At 44.7% G+C, this 21,607-nt stretch overlaps 1 protein-coding gene across 1 annotated transcript; it reads left to right on the top strand.

Moving 5' to 3' along the window:
- The first annotated feature begins 334 nt into the window (after positions 1-334).
- LOC116580035 (binder of sperm protein homolog 1-like) lies at positions 335-10,851 on the top strand. Its single transcript, XM_032326068.1, has 4 exons — positions 335-407; positions 8,239-8,268; positions 10,212-10,343; positions 10,709-10,851. The coding sequence occupies exons 1-4, from the start codon at positions 335-337 to the stop codon at positions 10,849-10,851; spliced, it is 378 nt and encodes a 125-aa protein (XP_032181959.1).
- The last annotated feature ends 10,756 nt before the right edge of the window (positions 10,852-21,607 follow it).

Raw genomic sequence — 21,607 nt, 5'->3', positions numbered from 1 at the left:
TGCTCCGCAGGGAACCTGCTTTCTCCTCTCTTTCTGCCGGCCTCTCTGCCTACTTGTGATTTCTCTCTCTGTGTCAAATAAATAAAATCTTAAAAAAAAAAAGAAAAAAGAAAAGAAAAGCAGGAGGAGGAAGGGGAGCTGAGAGGGAGAAAGAGCCCTACAAGAAGGGAGGGGAGGAGAGAAGGAGGAACCTGGGGGGAGAAGGGAGGGGAGGAGGGAGGGGAGGAGGGAGGAGGGAAGTGAAGCAGGAAGGAGGAGACGGCGGCGGTGTTGGCTATAAAGCCCTGAGGATGAGCAAGTCTCAAGTCGACCAGCAGTTTCTGAGAGGCGCAGCATGGCCTTGCCGGTGGGGTTCCTGTTGCTCTGGGTCTGTGGATTTCACCGTGTGGTCTGTCCTGACTATGAGGGTGAGTCGCGATGTGACACGTCGGGGGTGAGCATTGAAAACTCGAGTCTTGGGGCGCCCGGGTGGCTTCGTGGGTTAAGCCTCCGCGTTTGGCTCAGGTCATGGTCTCAGGGTCCTGGGATCGAGCCCCGCATTGGGCTCTCTGCTCAGCGGGGAGCCTGCTTCCTCCTCTCTCTCTGCCTGCTGCTCTATTTGTGATCTCTCTGTCTCTGTCAGATAAATAAATAAAAACTTAAAAAAAAAAAACCGAAAAGAAAAACCGAGTCTTGCACATTTTCTGCCATATGTAATCCAACTTGAGTGTAAGAGCCATCCTAATTCCATGTACCCTAAAAGAGAAAAAGATACCCTCTCTATTTTTCTAGTATTTCTATTGAATAGACACACGCCACTGGTGGGCCTTAAAAACACACACACGGGGCACCTGGGTGGCTCAGTGGATTAAGCCTCTGCCTTGGGCTCGGGTCATGATCTCAGGGTCCTGGGATCGAGCCCTGCATCGGGCTCTCTGCTCAGCGGAGAGCCTGCTTCCTCCTCTCTCTCTGCCTGCCTCTCTGCCTACTTGTGATCTCTGTCTGTCAAATAAATAAATAACATCTTTAAAAAAATAAAAATACTAAAAACACACACACAAATATAACAAGGTTTGACTAATAAAAATGAAAGAATCGGAAGGCAAGTTGGACGAGCCCATTGGCAAAGTCGTGTCCCTTCATAACCGCGTGTCTCCCATCTCCCCTACCATATTTTAAATGCTTTATTCGAGGCTTTGAAGATGGAACTGAGTTTTGGCAAGTCTGTTTTAGTCTTTACCAAATCGTGTGGCCTTCAGCAATTGTAGATGACCATATAAGAAGGGAATTTCATCACAGAAGCATTTCCTACACATCTGGTGGGGGCGTCACGCAGACCTGGGAAAACAGTTATTTTGTGAAATTTTTTCAAAATGATGGTCTCGCAGGTCCTACGTGGAAGTATCCTCCAGGACACGTTTGCATTGAAAAGTAAATCGAATACAGTGTGGATAAACGTCTTAAAAAAAAAAGAGAGAGAGAGAGAGGTTCTTAGTGTGGCTGTGACCACTAATTTCTTATGTGTTAGAATATTCTTTTTGTGCTTATGGAACAATAATACTTTTGTCTAGGACATTGATTTTTTCATGAGATACCACTTTTGTATGTATGTTAAAAAAAAAAAAAAGAGAGAGAGAAAAGAAAGTATAAGGGTCAGAAGCTGGTTAATTTCTCCACTTTTAGTGCCTGGCCTCCTGAATTAGGAAGGTCACATTTTCCCATGTGACGCTCTCTCGATGCTGCCCAGTCTCAGTGAATGAAGACCCACAGGGCCCAGGCATGGTCTTTCCACTTACATGGTGCTCAGCGCACTTCTGAGTCTTTGGAAAGGTTGCTCATTCACGTTGTCTGTCTCCCCAACAAGTGTCTGCTCCCCCGAGGTGAAGAGGGCCCCATTGGCATCTCTGGGGCCAGCCACCCGGCCTGCGGGCAGTAAGATGCCTTCGAGAATAAGGGGCATTCTGATCCCGGAGACAGAACATGAAAGCATTGGATTTTAGCATTTTAGAAGCAAAGAGGTAGGAGGCTTGGATCGCGCCGGGGGCACATGGTGTAGAGAGTAAGTGGCAAGAGTGACTACACCTGTGAGCCCACTGGCGGGTGAGGAGACGGAGAGGAGACAGATGAGCTGTGTGACCCCAACCGCCTTCATGCCTCGGGCAAGCCTGGAGATACGACTGACCTGGCAAGACTTCACAGAGGGTCCAGCTGAGTGATCCCGTTCTAGGACTAGACGCTGGCGGTGTGCGTGGGTAACGTTTCCATGGTTACAAGCTGTTGGGGCGCACTCAGGGATGACACGACAGTGGGGTCCCTTACAGGAGGACCATCCGGGTGGGCAGCCCCTGACATGCAGCATGAACCCCCAAATTCTGGAGTTTTCACCTGCTGCCTGTTACCATTTCATGCTCCTGGGGGAGACACTGCCCGTCGGCCCACAGCTGAATTTCAGCAAACGCTTGTGCTAAAATACAAATCTTGCATTGCAAAAGCCTTTATCATTTGATGGGACCGGAGGGCAGGAGAATGATAGCCCAGCGCTCCCGGCGGGACCCCACCGGCCCAGAGCTGAGCAGCCTCCTGGCCACCTCTGTCCCACCTCCCTCCAGCAGGGGCTCCCATGTCCAGCCCCAACCTGGCTTCTCTGACTCCACCCTGAGTTTCTTCCGTGACCTCGGGCCAAGCTCTGCGTTCCCACACCCAACACAGGAGAATGTTTCTTGCTGCCCCCTCCCCGACGGATGCTGGGAGGATGCCAGGTTGTTATTATTATTATTATTATTATTATTATTATTAATACCTACCACCAGCAGGTATTAGAGACACAGTATAAGTGTTTGGATTTAACTGCTAACAACATTCACGGAGTGCGTCTGTTTTGGATACCTCATGTGAAGTTTTTGTCCTTCTGCCTCTGGCTTTTTTCCTTTAGCCTGATGTCCTCCACGTCCATCCCTGTTGTTGCCTACGGCAGGAGTTCCTTCTCTTTGGATACAATTTATTTATTTATTTAATGAGTGTATTTCTCTCTAATTAATTTCCGCGGCACGCAGAGACTGCCTTCTCCTGATCCACTGTCCACCCGTCCGGGGATGGACTTTCGGGTGGTTCCCCCGTCCTGGCTATTAGGATTCAGTGAGCGTGAGAATACAGAAAGCTCTTCAAGATCCAGATTTCGAAGCTTTTGGGTAAATACCCAGAAGTGGGATTGCCAGGTCACATGGTAGTTCTATTTTTAATTTTTTTGAGCAACCTCCGTGCTGTTTTCCAGAGCAGCCATGCTGTTTTATATCCCCTCCCCAGCATGTGCACTCTGTAATTCTTTGCCATCATGGTTAGGTCAGGTTTCCTTTTAAAAACCTTTAACTCACTGTATTATGGAAATATTCCCACATACTCAGAAGAATTGTCTATGCTGCACCCCTGTGGATGGCAGACAGAATTTCTAAGGTGAAGCAGAATCATATGCTAAGGGCACCTGGGTGGCTCAGTGGGTTAAAGCCTCTGTCTTTGGCTCAGGTCATGGTCTCAGGGTCCTGGGATCGAGCCCTGCATCGGGCTCTCTGCTCAGAGGGGAGCCTGCTTCCTCCTCTCTCTCTCTGCCTGCCTTTCTGCCTACTTGTGATCTCTGCCTGTCAAATAAATAAATAAAATCTTTAAAAATAATAATAATGGGAGAAGATATTTGCAAATGACAGTACAGACAAAAGGTTGATATCCAGGATCTATAATGAACTCCTCAAACTCAACCCACACGAAACAGGCAATCATATCAAAAAATGGGCAGAAGATATGAACAGACACTTCTCCAATCAAGATACACAAATGGCTATCAGACACATGAAAAAATGTTCATCATCATTAGCCCTCAGGGAGATTCAAATTAAAACCACATTGAGATATCACCTTACACCAGTTAGAATGGCCAAAATTAGCAAAACAGGAAACAACATGTGTTGGAGAGGATGTGGAGAAAGGGGAACCCTCTTACACTGTTGGTGGGAATGCAAGTTGGTGCAGCCTCTTTGGAGAACAGTGTGGAGATTCCTCAAGAAATAAAAATAGAGCTTCCCTATAACCCTGCAATTGCACTCCTGGGTGTTTACCCCAAGGATACAGATGTCGTGAAAAGAAGGGCCATCTGTACCCCAATGTTTATAGCAGCAATGGCCACGGCCGCCAAACTATGGAAAGAACCAAGATGCCCTTCAGTGGATGAATGGATAAGGAAGATGTGGTCCATATACACTATGGAGTATTATGCCTCCATCAGAAAGGATGAATACCCAACTTTTGTAGCAACATGGACGGGACTGGAAGAGATTATGCTGAGTGAAATAAGTCAAGCAGAGAGAGTCAATTATCATATGGTTTCACTTATTTGTGGAGCATAACAAATATCATGGTGGACAAGGGGTGTTAGAAAGGAGAAGGGAGTTGGGGTAAATTGGAAGGGGAGGTGAATCACGAGAGACTATGGACTCTGAAAAACAATCTGAGGGGTTTGAAGTGGTGGGGGTGTGGGAGGTTGGGGTACCAGGTGGTGGGTATTATAGAGGGCACGGATTGCATGGAGCACTAGGTGTGGTGAAAAAATAATGAATACTGTTTTTCTGAAAATAAATAAGTTGAAAAAATTTTAAAAAATAATAATAATAATAATAAAGAGTTCTCCCTTAAAAAAAAAAAGAATCATATGCTGAGGACTTGATATGTGTAATAAATATGTTCCTCATAACAATCCCATGAGGTAGGTACAGTTATGGCCCTCGTTTTGTAGAAAGGGATCTGACGCACAGAGATGTCGAGTCATGGACCCAAAGTCACACAGTTAGCTGGGGATGAAGGAGCTAAAGATTCTGAGAAAGTGTATTTCTTTTTTTTTTTTTTAAGATTTTATTTATTTAGGGACGCCTGGGTGGCTCAGTTGGTTGAGCAGCTGCCGTCGGCTCAGGTCGTGATCCCAGCGTCCTGGGATCGAGTCCCGCATCAGGCTCCTTGCTCCGCAGGGAGCCTGCTTCTCCCTCTGACTCTGCCTGCCACTCTGTCTGCCTGTGCTCACTCTCTCTCTCTCTGACAAATAAATTTTTTTAAAAAAAAGATTTTATTTATTTATTTGACAGAGATCACAAGTAGGCAGAGAGGCAGGCAGAGAGAGAGGAGGAAGCAGGCTCCCCACCTAGCAGACAGCCCCAAGCAGGACTCAATCCCAGGACCCGGAGATCACGACCCGACCCCAGCGGAACGCAGAAGCCCAACCCACTGAGCCACCCAGGCACCCTCTATTTTTTTTTTTTAAGAGAAAGTGTACTTTTTTAGCTACACCTCTGCACCATCAGTTTACGTTCTGAACGTGTCCTCCCCCTGGAATCCTTCCTACTTGTAAGGGTGAAAAAGTAAGTCATTTCTAAACGTCTTCTTCACGTTGTGCTTCCTGCTCTGGGGGGTGAGGGGGTGCTTCATGTTCAGTACCAGTTGCCAGTTCGACATTTATAGGCAAAAACATAGCCATCAAGATCCTGTCTCTTTCAGTCTCAGAGAAGAGCGTTGAAGATCTGCAAGCAATGGACAGGCCATTTATGATGAAATGCCTTAGCCCTTTCTGGGAGGTTTCTTGGCATTTCAATACTTGCAAGACATCAGAGTCTCCTAAACTTGAATTCCGGAGCCATTTTTAGTGGATGTAAGTTCTCTACTCTTTGCGAAAATCGATTGCGAATTTGAAAGAGTCTTCCATCTCATTGGGGAGAAAATAATAATGATTACTGTGAGGAGAGAAATCCTTTATCACCGAAATAAAACAGGTGCCATGTGATAACATGGAGCCCCAGAAAATACAGTTAAAGCAAAAGGAAAAATTACAAATCACCCACAATTACACTACTGAAAGGAAGCACCACGGAAATTCTGACGCAGCTCCTTCAAAATATTATCCTTACTGGATTATAATTTAGGAAAATATTTGCATTTCATTCTAGTCTAAAGGTTAAATCTAGTGAAATAAGTATTTGCTAAAATTTGTGTCTTTCGGGGCACCCGCCTGGCTTAGTCGGTGGAAGGTGTAACTCTTGATCTCTGGGTTGTAAGTTCAAGTCCCATGTTGGGTGGAGAGATTAATTTAAAAATAAAATTGTGTCTTTCAGATGATGATCCTCCAGCTGTAGGTGAGTTGATAAAAACTCTTAGAGTTGTTTTTTAAATTTGGCAATAAAATATAAAGTCGTTCAATATTATGCTCCTTTTCCTGGCAAGAAATCATATTTTATGTCCTCATATGTAAGATAACGTACAATCTATGTTAAGAATAGTTAAAGAAAGGGGGGCCTGGGTGGCTCAGTCAGTTAGGCGTCTGCCTTGGGCTTAGGTTATGACCACAGGGTCCTGGGATCAAGCCCCACATTGGGGTCCCTGCTCAGGGGGAAGCCTGCATCTCCCTCTCCCTCTGCTCCTCACCCTGCTTGTGCTCTCTCTCTCTCTCTGTCAAATAAATAACTTTTTTAAAAGATTATTTATTTATTTATTTATTTATTTGACAGACAGAGATCATAAGCAGGCAGAGAGGCAGGCAGAGAGAGAGAGGTAAGCAGGCTCCCTGCTGAGCAGAGAGCCCAATGCAGGGACCCAATCCCAGGACCCTGGGATCATGACCTGAGTTGAAGCAGAGGCTTTAACCCACTGAGCCACCCAGGCACTCCTCAAATAAATAATTCTTTAAAAAGAATAGATAAGGAAAAAGAAGAAGAAAGCAATTATAATACTACTGTCAATTTTACTGTTAATATTTTTGAGTGACCAAATGTATCATCTCATACAACTCCATAATGGGCTTTTCTTTTTTGTAAAAACAGAGTCTTATAGAACATAATGAAATAGAAAATGCCTTTTGTCACCTAAAGATGAAGTGCAAATGTTTTCATATCTATTTATATGTTCCTCTTTGTTAATGTCTGCAGTATTATAAAGCTATGTATTGAAGGGGCGCCTGAGGGGCTCAGGAGGTCAAGCGTCTGACTCTTGATTTCAGCTCAGGTTGTGATCTCAGTGTTGTGGGACTGAGCTCCTCTTCTGGCTCCGCACTCAGCGCAGAGTCTGCTTGTCCCTCTCCCTCTGCTCCTCCCCCTGCTCCTGCTCTCTCTCTCTTTCAAATAAAAAATAATAATATTTTATTTTTAAATTCCCTTACTGATTGGTATTTTTGGATTGATCTCTATCTGAGGGGTTATTATCAGCTGTGCTGAAATGAACATTCTTTTAAAAAAAAAGATTTTATTTATTTATTTGACAGACAGAGATCACAAGTAGACAGAGAGGCAGGCAGAGAGAGAGGAAGGGAAGCAGGCTCCCTGCCGTGCAGAGAGCCCGATGCGGGACTCGATCCCAGGATCCCGGGATCATGACCTGAGCTGAAGGCAGAGGCTTTAACCCACTGAGCCACCCAGGCGCCCCTGAAATGAACATTCTTAACCCAAATAACACTCCGTCTGCACGGATGTATCGATTGTGACCAGTACTAGTTAACATTGTCGGGGGTGGAGGGGGCCTAAGGCAGGTGATATTGCAAAAAGGAAATAACCCATTAAGCAGAGAAAATAAGAAGTATAATTGTATGATTACATACTTCAAAAAGCCCTAGGAAAACTAGTAAATGTTCCTAGCTTCAATAAGAAAATCTGAACTATACGAAAATTAAAATGAAACTTAATAAGAAATTTTTAAAAAATAAGAGAATCTGGATTTGTGGATAGATATAAGATAAACATGTAACAACCAGTTGTTTTTCCCTATACTGGTAAGAACCCAGTAGACACTCTTAGAAAAGAAAATCATTCTATTTTATGTCAGTGACAAAAAACACTTTGGGGTTAAATCAGCAAGAAATGTCCAGGACTGGGGCGCCTGGGTGGCTCAGTGGGTTAAGGGCTCTGCCTTCAGCTCTGGTCATGATCTCAGGGTCCCGGGATCGGCCCCGCGTCGGGCTCGGCCCCGCGTCGGGCTCTCTGCTCATCGATGAGCCTGCTTCCTCCTCTCTCTCTGCCTGCCTCTCTGCTTACTTGTGATCTCTGTCTGTTAAATAAATAAATAAATAAAATCTTAAAAAAAAAAAAAAGAAAAAAATAAATGTCCGGGACTTAAATAAGTAAATGATAAAATCATATTGAAGAACATAAAGCGAGTTCTAAATGACAGATCATGCCATGTTCTGGGTTGGAAGAAATAAGAATAGTGAAATAAACATCGACTTCCAATTTTCTTTTTCAGAAACTATAATTCACTTTCCAGAAGTCAAAGGTAAGATGATCAGAAAACTTTTGTGATTAAAGGATATTTTCTTTTAATTTTGTAAAAATGGGGAGATCAGTGGGTTTTTTCCTGATAAAATCTTTTCTCTCTTTTTGTAAATTTGATAAAAGGAATTTGTAAACAGATAAAGAAAAACAAGAAATAAGAGTCACCCTGATCTTTACCAGCACTACTCTTTAATTTCTGCCAATAAACCAGAAAATACCTAATTTTAAAATTCACATGGGAAAAATGTCCAATAGTAATTAGGAATATTATGGGGGGGGGGAAGCGTTGGAGAAACACCTTGTATTATCAGATATTTAAACAAACCATAACCATAGTAATATAAATAGCATATCAGCCAAGAATGCATCAAATAGTAATAATAAGTAATCTTTTCTAATGATTGCTGGCTTCAGACCCTGGTCATTCTACTTTGTATCATCTATTTTAAAGCAAGACAGGAATAATCTGTTTTAAAGGTATACACCTGGGGCCTGGGTGGCTCAGTGGGTTAAAGCCTCTGCCTTCGGCTCAGGTCATGGTCTCAGGGTCCTGGGATCCAGCCCCGCATTGGGCTCTCTGCTTGGCAGGGAGCCTGCTTTCTCCCCTCTCTCTGCCTGCCTCTCCGCCTACTTGTGATCTCTGCCTGTCAAATAAGTAAATAAAATCTTTTAAAAGATAAAAAGGTATACACCTTAAGATTGTATAAATACTTCAGGGTGAAGAAAATCCAGGTAAAAGGGCACATTGGTAGGAAACATGAATTGCTACTGTCCTTTGAGAAAGCAATACCCAATAACATTAACAGTTCATATGTGCGTTAACCTAAGAATCTTACTTTTGGGATGCCATTCTGTAGAAATAAATGCTTCAGTACCTAAGAATTTACATACATGAAAAGTTTGCTTCGGCTTTGCAGAGAGGGGAAACAATCTGAATACAGGAAATGTTGAGTCAATTTGGCAAAATCCGTATCACAGATATGAATTGACATTAGAAAGGATTTAGAGCTACAAATGTTAAAAGGATACATGGGGTAAGTTTTTTTTTGGCTCAGGTGGGTGGATAGAGATACCCTTCACGGAGGAAGAATATAAGTGAGAGAGAAAGATGATGAGTTCAATTCTAGAGAAAGTTCTGAACACTGTCTTAAATGGAGGCCAGGAGGGGGGAAGAAAAAGATACATTGGGAAGGATTTTTGTAATAAGCTAAGTTAGAAACAAGTTACGGATATAAAGTATGATTCATTTTACGAGGGAGCAAAAACTCTGTGCAGAGAGCCCATGTATAGTATGTAACCTGTGTGTGTGTTGTAGGGATGTACAGGTGTGTATACGTAATGTCCGTATACACGTTATGTCCATATACGCGTGGAGAAAACTGAATAGATACAAACTAGGCTATATACTGTGTGTGTGCGTGTGTGTGTGTGTGTGTGTGTGTGTGTAATAAGGTGAAGAAAAGAGATGGAGGGGAAATTGTTCAATAGATAAGTCTCACATTTATGTTTCTAAGCTTAGGAGAGTTTTCTGGAACTGGGGCCAAATGCTAAGCAAAATATATCAAGAGTGTTTATACCATGGAGAAAAGTGTTAAGTGACTCAGTATTCAACAGGACCCCAGGGAGCAGCTCTCACTTCAGTGCAACCAGGGGAAGACAAAAGTCAATTTGTAGGGCGCCTGGGTGCCTCAGTTAGTTAAGCGACTGCCTTCGGCTCAGGTCATGATCCTAGGGTCCTGGGATCGAGTCCCACATCGGGCTCCCTGTTCAGCAGAAAGCCTGCTTGTCCCTCTGACCTTCCCCTTCTCATGCTCTCTCCCTCTCTCTCTCAATGTCAAATTGAGATCGATCAAATGGACCGATAATATATTAAGAAAAAAAGTAAGTTTGTAACATCCCAAGTAATACTCCCAGAGAAAGACCAAGAATTTTTGTTTTCTTCAGATGGCAAATGTTTCTTTCCATTCCATTACAAAAATGGAATATTCTATGACTGCGTCAAGCTCAAGACGAAACACAAGTGGTGTTCCCTAAATGAGACTTACCAAGGCTATTGGAAATACTGCTCTGAAGACGGTGAGTGTCCGGTCTCTGAATACGGCAGGGAGGTTGGGTGATATTTGTTCAATAGGATCCACAAGAGGGCGCTGTACGGGGACTCCACGGTCAATGACACTGTGAAAAGGAGATCTGTGCAGGTAGGTCTCTGACAGTATGCAAATCACATTGCACCAAGGACATTATGAGAGCTTCAAACACATGACCTTGAAAGCAAACTTTTAGCAAAACCTCAATCTCCCACCAATATTGCCAAGCAGACGGTGCTGAATGCGGGGGAAGGGTTTGGGGGGGGGCACAGACATGTGTGCATGGGAGACATGGCAAAGAAGAAATAACAAAATAGAAAGATTTCTTATTCTGATTGCTTCCCTCCTCTGTAGACTTTGCAAAATGCGTGTTTCCCTTCTGGTACAGACATATGATCTACCGGGAATGTACTGAAGATGGGGACGCCTTTGGGAAAAAATGGTGTTCCCTGACCCAGCATTATAACAAAGACAAGATTTGGAAATATTGTGACTGATGGTGAGATTTTTGGGGAAGGGCATGAAAAGGTCTAATCATTCTCCTGGGAAGTAATCTTCAGTTTCTTTTGTGAAAGGAGAAGCTAGGACCCTCCTTATAAGGCTTTTTTTTTTTTTCTTTCTTCCTGAGATATGAGTTGAAGGTGATCCGGCTGTTAATAATGGGGTTTTGGTCATGGATGGTGGATGATGAGGTTTTGATATGAAAACCTACATTCTGGGGCGCCTGGGTGGCTCAGTCATTAAGCATCTGCCTTGGGCTCAGGTCATGATCCCAGGTTCCTGGGATTGAGCCCCACATCAGGCTCCCTGCACAGTGGGAAACCTGCTTCTCCCTCTCCCACTCCCCCTCTGTGTGTTCCTTCTCTCACTGTGTCTCTATCAAATAAATAAGTAAAATCCTTTAAAAAATAAAATTAAAAAATTAAGATAAAAAATACATTTAAAAAATAATTAAAATGCCACAGAATTGGAGGGGAAATCACAAAGTATAACATGTGTACCCAATATAATATTTCTAATATTTTAAGGTGATTTTATAAATAGAAACGGATGCCTATTTACACATATATACATGGATAAGTCCCAGGGATGTGATGTCAAGCATGGTGACTGTAGTCTGCGGTGTTGTCATGCATATCTGAAGGTTGCTGGAAGAGTGAATCTTGCAAGTTCTCATCCCAAGGAAAAAAATGTTTTGTAACTTTTTATGGTAACAGATGGTGACCAGACAGTGGTAATCATTTCACAGTGAACGTAATGTCAAATCATTCCATTGCTCACCCGAAACAGTGTTGTGTGTCAATATAATTCAATAAAAAAAAATACACGAATATGTGTCAAATCATATTTTCAAATGTATTATTACTGTAGGTCATGGCGTCCCCTAAAAAAGAGTTTGGAAGCACTGTCTTTATGGACCCAAAAGACTCCTCATAATCTTTCATAAGAAACAGGAACCCCAAAAAGAATGTTGGTGACTTATCTTTTTAGTCTTTGAAATGGGCTTACTTGTATCGGGAGAGCCATAGAACGCACTGTGACCGAGCCAGGGGGTGTTGGCAATTAGTTCTTAAGGTGCACAGTGATTTTGGTTATTATTCTAGGCATCAGGAATTACTTACTAATCAGATCCTAGGGAATGGTTGGCCAGAGAGACATCTAGTGGTGATAAATGGATCATAGGGGTTTTTTAAGAAAGAAAATCAGTTGAAAATCAGCTTGCTATGCATGTTACATGGAAGAGCCAGAGCCAACCTCCTACCAGATTTCCAAGCATGAATTAGTCCACAGCCTCGATGCCCCTTGAATGATTGGGAGTCCAGACAACTGTGAAGCAGGCACCAGAGGCATACACTCTCAGCCTTCTTGGGAGACTTCCCCAATGGGGTACAGTGTTTAGTGTCCAGGAGAAAGGGAAGTACATAAACTTTCCTGGGTCTCCTGAATACTGGTTCCAAGTGGAGATAAATTTTCAAGGACTCGGACCGCCACTGGAGTCCAGTAATTCAAGTGGAAGTTTCCAGAAATGTAAGACAAGAGTCCTCACTTAAGTTCACTTCACTCTTGGCTCAGTGCCATACCAACACACCTTGCAATTACTTCCCCAGGTCCTGGGAGTGATACAGTTTGGATAAATATCTTCACAACCCCCTGGTGGATCCTTTTAATAGGTAGCTTCTGATCTTCTTTTATCTTGGCATAATTTTCTTAGGTTATGTCTCAAATATTATTTTTCCCCCTTTGTCTTGATGTTCTTGTTCAGGGACACACATCATAAGTTCCTTTATCTCGATCACACCCTCTATAACTCCCTTTACATTTTTATCTTGTTTTCATCCTTGTGGATTTTGTAGGGTTTTCGGTTTTGTGTTTGTTTTTTTTTTTTTTTTTTAGGATTTTATTTATTTATTTGTCAGAGAGAGACAGAGAGAGAACACAAGCACAGGGAAAGGCAAGCAGAGAGGGAAGCAGGAAGGAGCCTGTTGCGGGACTCAATCCCAAACCCCTGGGCTGGTATCATGACCTGAGCCAGAGGCAGAGGCTTAACCCACTGAGCTACCCAGGCATCCCTGCAGTGCTTTTCTTAATGCCCCTTCTTGAGTCTGCACTTAGATCTACTGTACCTTGGCCACATTTTAATTTAGTTTTCACTTTGGACATTTTAATTTCTTTTTCTCCATTTCCAGCTTGTTCCATTTTTCCCCCTTATTTTTAAAAATTCATTTTAGCTTTTCAAATTTCTAATTCAAAATGTCTTTCCTATCTTCAAATATTAATTTGAGGCTCTTTCACGCCCTTTGTTCATTTGCTTCTGGGGTGTGCGGGCCAGGAGGGAGAGAGATCGCTACCTTGTTGCTTTTCACCCACAGAGGGAGTTAATGGTTTATAAGATTCTTAGTTCAAGGGCGCCGTCTGCTGTCCATGCAGGGAGAGGCAGTTTCTTTCCTGGATGGCTTTTTGCTGGGGAGGTGGGGATCTCGATGGTGGGACGGTTTGTGGTTTCTTCTATTTTGGGGTTCTGTTTTATTTTATAGTGCCCTAAAGTGTGCCCCTCCCTTTCTTTTATCAGCCAGCCCTCAAAGGCTTTCTCCCTTCTGTTTACCTTCGTGTCCTACAGAAAGCATCCCCATCAGCCACTCAGGTCTCTTCACTTCCAAGGTCCTCTGCTCGTGACCTTCTTTCTCTGATCCACTGGGATTCCTTTCCAGTTAGGGTGGAATTTCTCCTCTGGGGACCACTGTAGCCATCACTTTGTCTTTCCCAGAATACCTTATAGTTGGAACCACACAGTACGCAGCGTTTTAGGAATGGTTTCTTCCGATGAACGATATGCATGTAAGGTTCCCCAGTGGTTTTTATGTGGCTCCGGATAGTTCATTTCATTTTATCACTAATAATAAATATCCCATTGTCTGGATGTACTGGTTTATTTATCCACTGACCTGCTGATGGACGTCTTGGTTGCTCCCAGTTTTTGGCAGTTATGAATAAAACTGTTGTAAACCTCTATGTGCAGGTTCTTATGTGGACATGAGTTTGGGGGTTTTTGTTTTGTTTTGTTTTGTTTTTTAAGTAGGCTCCCAGTGTGGTGCTTGAAATCACAACCCTCACATCAAACCCAAGCTGAGATCAAGATTCCAACACTTAACCGACTGAGCCCCCCAGATGCCCCTGGATGTGCCCTTCCAACTCATTTGGATCATACCGGGTCATATGGTAGGAGCCAGTTTAGTTCTGTAGGAGACCGCCAGTCTCCGAAAGTGGTCGTACCGTTTTGCATTCCCACCAACAATGAAGGAGAGCTCCTGCCGCCCCACATCCTTGCCAGCATTGGTGGTGTTGGTATTTGGATTTTAACCATCTTAATAAGGATGTGATGGCATTTCATTATCTTAACTTGCAATCCCCTAGTGACCAGTGATATTGATCATTTGTCCATAAGCTTCGTTGTCACCTGTGTATCTTCTTTAGTGAGGTATCTGTGCAGATCTTTTGCTCATTTTTTTTTTAAACTGGGTTGTTTGTTTTCTAATTGCTGAGTTGTAAGAATTCTTCATATATCCTGGATACCATCCTTTGGCAGACGGATGTTTTGCAAACATGGTGTTTCAACATCATTTTATTTATTTATTTATTTATTAGAGAGAGAGAGAGAGAGAGCATGAGAGGGGAGAAGGTCAGAGGGAGAAACAGACTCCCCGTAGAACTCGCAGCCTGGGACTCTAGGATCATGACCTGAGCCAAAGGCACTGAGGGCTTAACCCACCGAGACACCCAGGCGCCCTCCCACACCATTTTTTGAAAACACTACCTTGCGTCAATTGAATTGCATTTGCTCCGTTGTCCAGATTAGCTGACTCTATATATGTGAGTCTGTTTCCAGATTCTATCCTGTTCCATCGATCTACTTGTCTATTACATCATTAATATTGATTGCATTGTCTTGATTACTGTCTTAATCAGATTAGGTTTACAGTAAGGCTTCCAATTGTACCCTTTGACCAGCATCTCCCCATTTTCACTGCCCTTCTCCTCTGTTTCTGTGACTTCAACTTTTTTAGATTCTAGATATAAGTGTGATCATACTTTTTTTTCTGTGTGTGACTTGTTTTGCTTCACATAATATCCTCTGGGTTAATTCATGTTGTCACAGATCACAGGACTGCCTTTTTAAAGGTTGAATAATGGTTCATTATACATATGTACATTATATGTACATTTTCTTTATCCATTCATTCATCAATGGACACTTGGGTTGCTTCCATATTTGGGCTATTGTGAGCAAAGCTGCAATGAACATGGGAAAGCAGATACCTCTCCAGGGTGGTGACATTATTTCTTTTGGATAGAGACCTAGAAGTAAGATTGCTGAAGTATAGGGTAGTTCAATTTTTAGCTTTTTGGAGATCCTCCATACTGTTTTCTACAGTGACTGTACCAATGGGCAAAGGACCCCAATCGACGTTTTTCCCAAGAAAACATATAAATGGCCAGTGGGTGTATAAAAAGGTGTTCAACATCACTAACCATGGAAATTCAAGTCAAAACCACTGAGATGTCGTCTTATTCATGTTGGGATGGCCATCATCAAAATGTCAAAGCATTATAAATATTGGTGGAGGGGTGAAGGAAAGCAAACCCTCACATGTTCTTCTTGAGGAATCTACTAGGGGTCAGGCTTGAGCCCCTCGCTGGTGAAGCTCCAGGTTTAAATTAAGTTCCTCCTCAGAGGTCATCCACCTGCTTGGAGTAAAGCATGATTTCCTGAACTTAGTCGGTTCTGTCCAAAGGGTACACAGTAGCTTAGGGCCCTTTGGAATCAGACTCTATCGAATGTGAAACCCACCCCACATTTTTCCAGCTGTGAGACTTCCGACAAGTCACTTAACTTTTGGGGGCCCCGGTTTTTCCATCCACAAATTGGGTTCATACCTATTGCTTACCTGATAGAGGTTTTGTCTGGGTTGTAGAATGATCATTTTATTTTATTTTTGTTAAAGATTTTATTTTTATTTATTTGACAGAGAGACATCACAAGTAGGCAGAGAAGCAGGCAGAGAGAGAGAGAGGAGGAAGCAGGCTCCCCGCTGAGCAGAGAGCCCGAAGTGGGGCTCGATCCCAAGACCCTGGGATCATGACCTGAGCAGTAGGCAGAGGCTTTAACCCACTGAGCCACCCAGGTGCCCCTGTACAATGATCATTTTAAAATAAAAACTTTGTTATTACTTCCAGTAATAACTGGGGTGGTGACAGCCACAGTGAAACCCCACACTTACGTGGGCCTTCCTTACTCTAGGCCAAGGATTGTTTAAATTGCTTTGCACATTCCAACGCTTGTAATACAACACTCCTATGAATTAGACACAATTGTCATGTCCAGCTTACACGTCAGGAAAGTGAGGCACGAAGCATTCGGGTCACATAGCTAGTCAGTGAAACAGCCAGGAGCAGAATCGAGCAGCTGGACATTGAGCAGCTGTGTTCCTAACATGAATAGCGACTAATGGTGACGGTCTTCTCCGCGACAGAGGTGGGAATCAAACCCAGACTCACCTGACTTGAAGATTCACAGTATTTTCCACCCAACCAAAGGGTTTCTGTCCAAAATACATACCTGCATGCTTTTTCCTGCAATGTTCCGCACACACGGCGATCATGAGGACATCAAGGCGTGCTGACCGATTGGCCATTTGGCCCCGCTAAGGAGGCACTGCTTGCCTTGGGCAACGAGCCAGAGATGTTTGCTGGACGTCCTTGTCCAAATTTCCTTAAATCTGTTCTCTGCTCCTCAAAATCGGAAATCTGTTGTGTATGCCTGATGATTCACAGACCTGTACCCCTGGGGCAAATAATACATTATATGTTAATAAAATAATTAATTTTAAAAATCGGAAATTTTAAAAAATCGGAAATCTGGGAGGATCCTTCTCCTCTACTCTCTGTCTGGCATGAACATGAGAAACGCCTTTCCGAGTGTGACAACGACCACCCTGCCATGATCGTGTGGCCTGGGCCGCGTTCTGGCCTCACTGTTTTATTTCCTAGAACCCTCACGGCAGACCCCGCGGGAGGCGCGCTCTCATCTGTCACTCAGCGATGGCTACTGAGCATGCGCCGCCTGTGGGGCACTGGAGATAAGGTACTGAACTGGAGAAGGGCCTCTGGAGTCTGCAATCCAGACGGGAGAAATGTAATAAAGAAACAAACGCACAGGCATAGAAATGGATATGCATGTAAACACAGGTGTGAATGCTGGAAATTGGGCCAGGGAGAGAGAATCCCTGTGTAAAAGATTACATCAGGGAAGAGAGAGAGACAGAGTTATCTCAGGGTCGTGGAATCAAGCCCTGCATCAGCCTCCCTGCTCTGCAGGGTATCTCCTTCTCCCTTTCCCTCTGCCCCTTTCATGCTTTCTCTCTTGCTCACTCTCTCTCAAATAAATAAATAAATAAATAACAGGGTTTCTAAAACACTCACAGAGCTCTGAAGAAAGAGAAGGAAAGGGCGCCTGGGTGACTCAGTGGGTTAAGCCTCTGCTTTCGGCTCAGGTCATGATCTCAGGGTCCTGGGATCGAGCCCCGCATCGGGCTCTCTGCTCAGCAGGGAGCCTGCTTCCCTCTCTCTCTCTGCCTGCCTCTCTGCTTACTTGTGATCTCTCTCTGTCAAATAAATAAATGATATTTTTTTAACTAAAAAAAGAAGAAGAAGAAAGAGAAGGAAGAAGTCCTGCCCCGTGTCTTCTAGGAATGGTGTTTCTGCGGGACAGACACACGATGTCAGGGCCTGAGATCCCACAGTGTTTGGGGAGCTGTAGAAATAGTAGGAAGGCTGCTTGGTTTGGGTGAGCAATGGGGAAAGTCCGAGGTCAGATGGAACAAGGGCTTTGGCATTTTTCCCTAAGTTTCATGGATGCCATGGGGGATACTCATCGCAGCAGCAGCACACCTTGCTGTAGCTACTATGGAGCGAGAATGGAGCGGGTGCAGAGCTGCCGAGCAGGGAGCCTGGTCAGGGAGCTGTGTGCTGTGCTGGGGGAATCATGGTGCTTGGATTAGAGAGAGAGCATCAGCAGAAGTAGGATGTGGCTGTGTCCGGAAAACTCTCAGCTCCACGAGAGCTACCGATTAAAGGTAAGTTATCATTTGTCTGCCTATGGATATGACTCAACTTTTCTTTCTTTTTTTTTTTAAGATTTTATTTATTTATTTGTCAGAGAGAGAGAGCGAGCGAGTGAGCACAGGCAGACAGAACGGCAGGCAGAGGCAGAGGGAGAAGCAGGCTCCCTGCCGAGCAAGGAGCCCGATGTGGGACTCGATCCCAGGATGCTGGGATCATGACCTGAGCCGAAGGCAGCCGCTTAACCAACTGAGCCACCCAGGCCCCCCATGACTCAACTTTTCTAGGAACTGATACAACTTTGTTTGTTACGTTGAATTTCAATTGATGCCCATCATCTCAGATTTTCCCATGGTTCAGACAAGCTGCGGCCAATGAGCTCATTTTGCACAGCTGAATCAGGCTGTTATGGGCTAAATTGTGGTTCCCAGCCCTGCAAATGTACACACGGATGCCCTAATTCCCAATGTGACTGAATCTGGGGGATAGAACCCATAGGGAGGTAATAAAGGTTAAAGTGAGGGGATAAATCTGGGACTTAAGCCAATAGGGCTTGTGCCCTTATGAGAAGAGACTCCAGAGATCTCTTTCTCTATATACAAGCACAGGGGAAGGGCCATTTACAAGTCACAAAAAGAGTCTTTACCCAGAAATCAAATCTGCCAGCACCTTGACCATGGGCTTCTGGGCTCCAGAACTCCGAGAAAAGACATTTCTATTGTCTAAACCACCCGGTCTGGGGTATGTTGTTACGGCAGCCCTTGCAAATTCATACACGGGGTTTCAGGAAGATGTATGCATCTTACCTATAATGACTCAACTCTCAAACACAACAGTGTCTGGAGAAGGGTAAAGGTCTATAGTGTACTCACTGTGGACTGGGTGGCTCTGAAACATAGTGGCTAACGTCCCCAACTACTAAGTGGGAAACCCAGGAGCTGAAAGTTAGTCTATGTGACATTAATGCCCATATATTTTCCACTGGGTCTAGAGCTGCCCTTACAAGGAGACCTGAGTCCAAACCCAGGGCCATTTTTTCAGAAGAGAAAGAGATCCATGTAATCCTCTCTCTGCTAGAATCATGGGTAATTTCTCTCTTGGGTCTCCCTGTGATTCACATAAAAACTCTAGAATCTAAGGTCACCTCTGCCCTTTGGTAGGTTTAGGACCTTAAGTGTTTGGGGGTTTTTTCCTTTCCTTTTTCTTTTTCTCATCTCAACTCTACAAGCATTGTTGGCTAGATACCACCTCTGATTCTGAAAAATATTTTATCACAGTTGATTGAGTGCCTTGGGACATAATGACGATTCAGTTGAGCAAGAAAGGAATAATGGGTCCCCTCTGATGACCATGACAGCCCTTCGAGAGGGTAGGGTGTTCTGGATCCTGCTCAGAGTGTCCTGGACATGCCTTTAGGGAGTGGTTCCAGGTGAACCTCCAGAAGGTTCCTCACCAACACTGCACATACTTACCACCACCTCTGATGACCTCATGAAGATTCAGGAATATAACTTTCCATGATCTTTGGGAGAAGTGATCATTAGAACCTAGAGCATTTTTCTAAATTTGCCCATGGGGCACCTGGGCAGCTCAATCGGTTGAGTGGCTAACTCAGTATCCACTCATGTCGTGATCCCAAGGTCCTGGGATCAAGACCTGCATCAGGTTCCACTCTCTATGAAGAGTCTACATCAGGATTCTCTCTCTCTCTCTCATAAATAAATCTTTTTTTTAAAGAAAAGAAAAGAAACACTTTAAAAATAAATAAATAAAAATCAATAAAATTTGCCCCCCCGAAAGGGAGAAATAAATCAAAGCCAAAGATGGTCTCTTCCCTGACAGCAGAAACTCCAGTATCTGCCACAAACATTAACTGATTTAAATAAGAGGAATGGAGAACTGGTCTCACATTGCCACTGATTTTGTTTGTAGCATCCGAAATAGTCATGGTTAGGGACTGGGAACAATGGTGTGATGGAAAATGATTAACTCAAGAAAGAAAAAAGGAAAGGATGGAAGGAAGGAAGGAAGGGTGGAGAGGGAGGGAGGAAGGAAAGAAGAGAGCGAGGGAAAGAATATTCACTGGGTTCTCCAATGGCATGTATGTAGTCCCAACATTTCAGAGATCTGGAGTACAGGCTCAGAGAACAAAAAGAACTCTCCAGAGTCACTCAGCTGGCTGCCTGGAGTGAACCTGTGCTCTGCCACTTTGGCCTCAGTTTCCCCAGCTGTCAAGCCAGGGAAACTGGGACATGGAGCTGTGTGAGACTCCTCCCAGCCTGGAGCGGCGCTGTTGCTTCCCAGGACTACCTACTAGCTGACCTCTCTAGCTGCAGGAGAGGTCAGAGACTGTGTTCCGCTCCATCCCTTTTAGCAAAATAGCAAAAGGGGAAAAAGCGAACCCCACATGCTAGGTGGGGGAAACGCAGCTTCTCCAGGCTTCGTGCCTTTATCAAAGTTTCTCCTGTTCCATTTTCTCATCTCTGTTTGGAAAAGGCAGATGTATTTCTCACCAGTAGCCGGTCCCCCAGTGCTTACAAAGGGGCAGCAAGTGAGTGAAGTAACCATGGGAAGAACTTAGCTCAAACAGACGGACGCGCAAGGGTGAGGTGGGTGCCCTCCCTTCCCCACAGTCGGCCATGGTGATGCTTGTCTTGTTCCTCATCTTGGATTGCCCTAGGGGTCCACCAGGACACCCCCGCCCCCTTTACCCGTACTCACCTTTCCATCCCTCGCCTCTCGTGCAAAGTGTGCGGGCCTCTTCCGCTCTCCCCAGATCCCTCCAGAGGGGGAGGGGGTGGCTGGGAGAGGGGTCTAACGTGGGCCACGCCCACACGTGGGTACTGGGTAAGCATCTGTCCTTTATGTGGGGTCCCTGGGTAGCTCAGTCATTAAGCTTCTGACTCTTGTTTTCGGCTCAGGTCAAGATCTCAGGGTCATGAGATCGATCCCTGCGCTAGGCTCCGGGCTCAGGCTCAGTGCTGAGTTGGTCTGAGATTCTCTCTCTCCTTCTGCTCCTCCCTTACACTCCCGTGCCCTCGCTCCCTTGCTCTCGCTCTCTCTTTCCAAAGTAAACAGAAAAATAAAATCTTAAAAAAAAAAACAATAATTAAGTGAATAAATGGTACAAAATGGATATGGAAAGATCAAGCAAGCTACGGAGCTGGAGCCGGAGTTCCCAAACTTAAGCATTGTGGCACTGGGGGGATGGGGGGGATTGGAGGGGGGCGAAGGAGTTGCATTTTTGACTCGTGTGCAGGTGAGGAGGCTGGAACCGGTGCAGGGAGCCCACTCTCAGCACGTGCTAGAGCGCATTCTCAGGGGGGTGTTGCTGATTCTTCTGTGCACCCCCCACCCCGAGTTAGGGCGCTGAGAGCCTGCTGTGGAGTCAGTCCGGGTGCCCTGTGCCGGGAGAGCAGCTCCCGTGGGAGGGGCAGACGCCGAGAGTATAAACCAGAGGCGACACTGGCTCTGGGGCAGGCCGTCTACAGATGCCCGAAGGTGATGAGGAGTCCAGTGAGCTGGCTACCCCTGGCTGTCTGTGTGGGTGGGCTGAAAGCAGGTGGGTGAAGGAGGGAGCAGGGGTCACGGCAGGAAGGGGAGACCCCCTGGGATGCAACAGTTGCGGTAAGCAGG

Source organism: Mustela erminea, chromosome 19 (genome assembly GCF_009829155.1).
Source record: "Mustela erminea isolate mMusErm1 chromosome 19, mMusErm1.Pri, whole genome shotgun sequence".
Classification (NCBI taxonomy): Eukaryota; Metazoa; Chordata; class Mammalia; order Carnivora; family Mustelidae; genus Mustela; species Mustela erminea.
The sequence above is the reverse complement of the archived record's forward strand: the minus strand, read 5'-3'. Positions and strand labels throughout refer to the sequence as shown.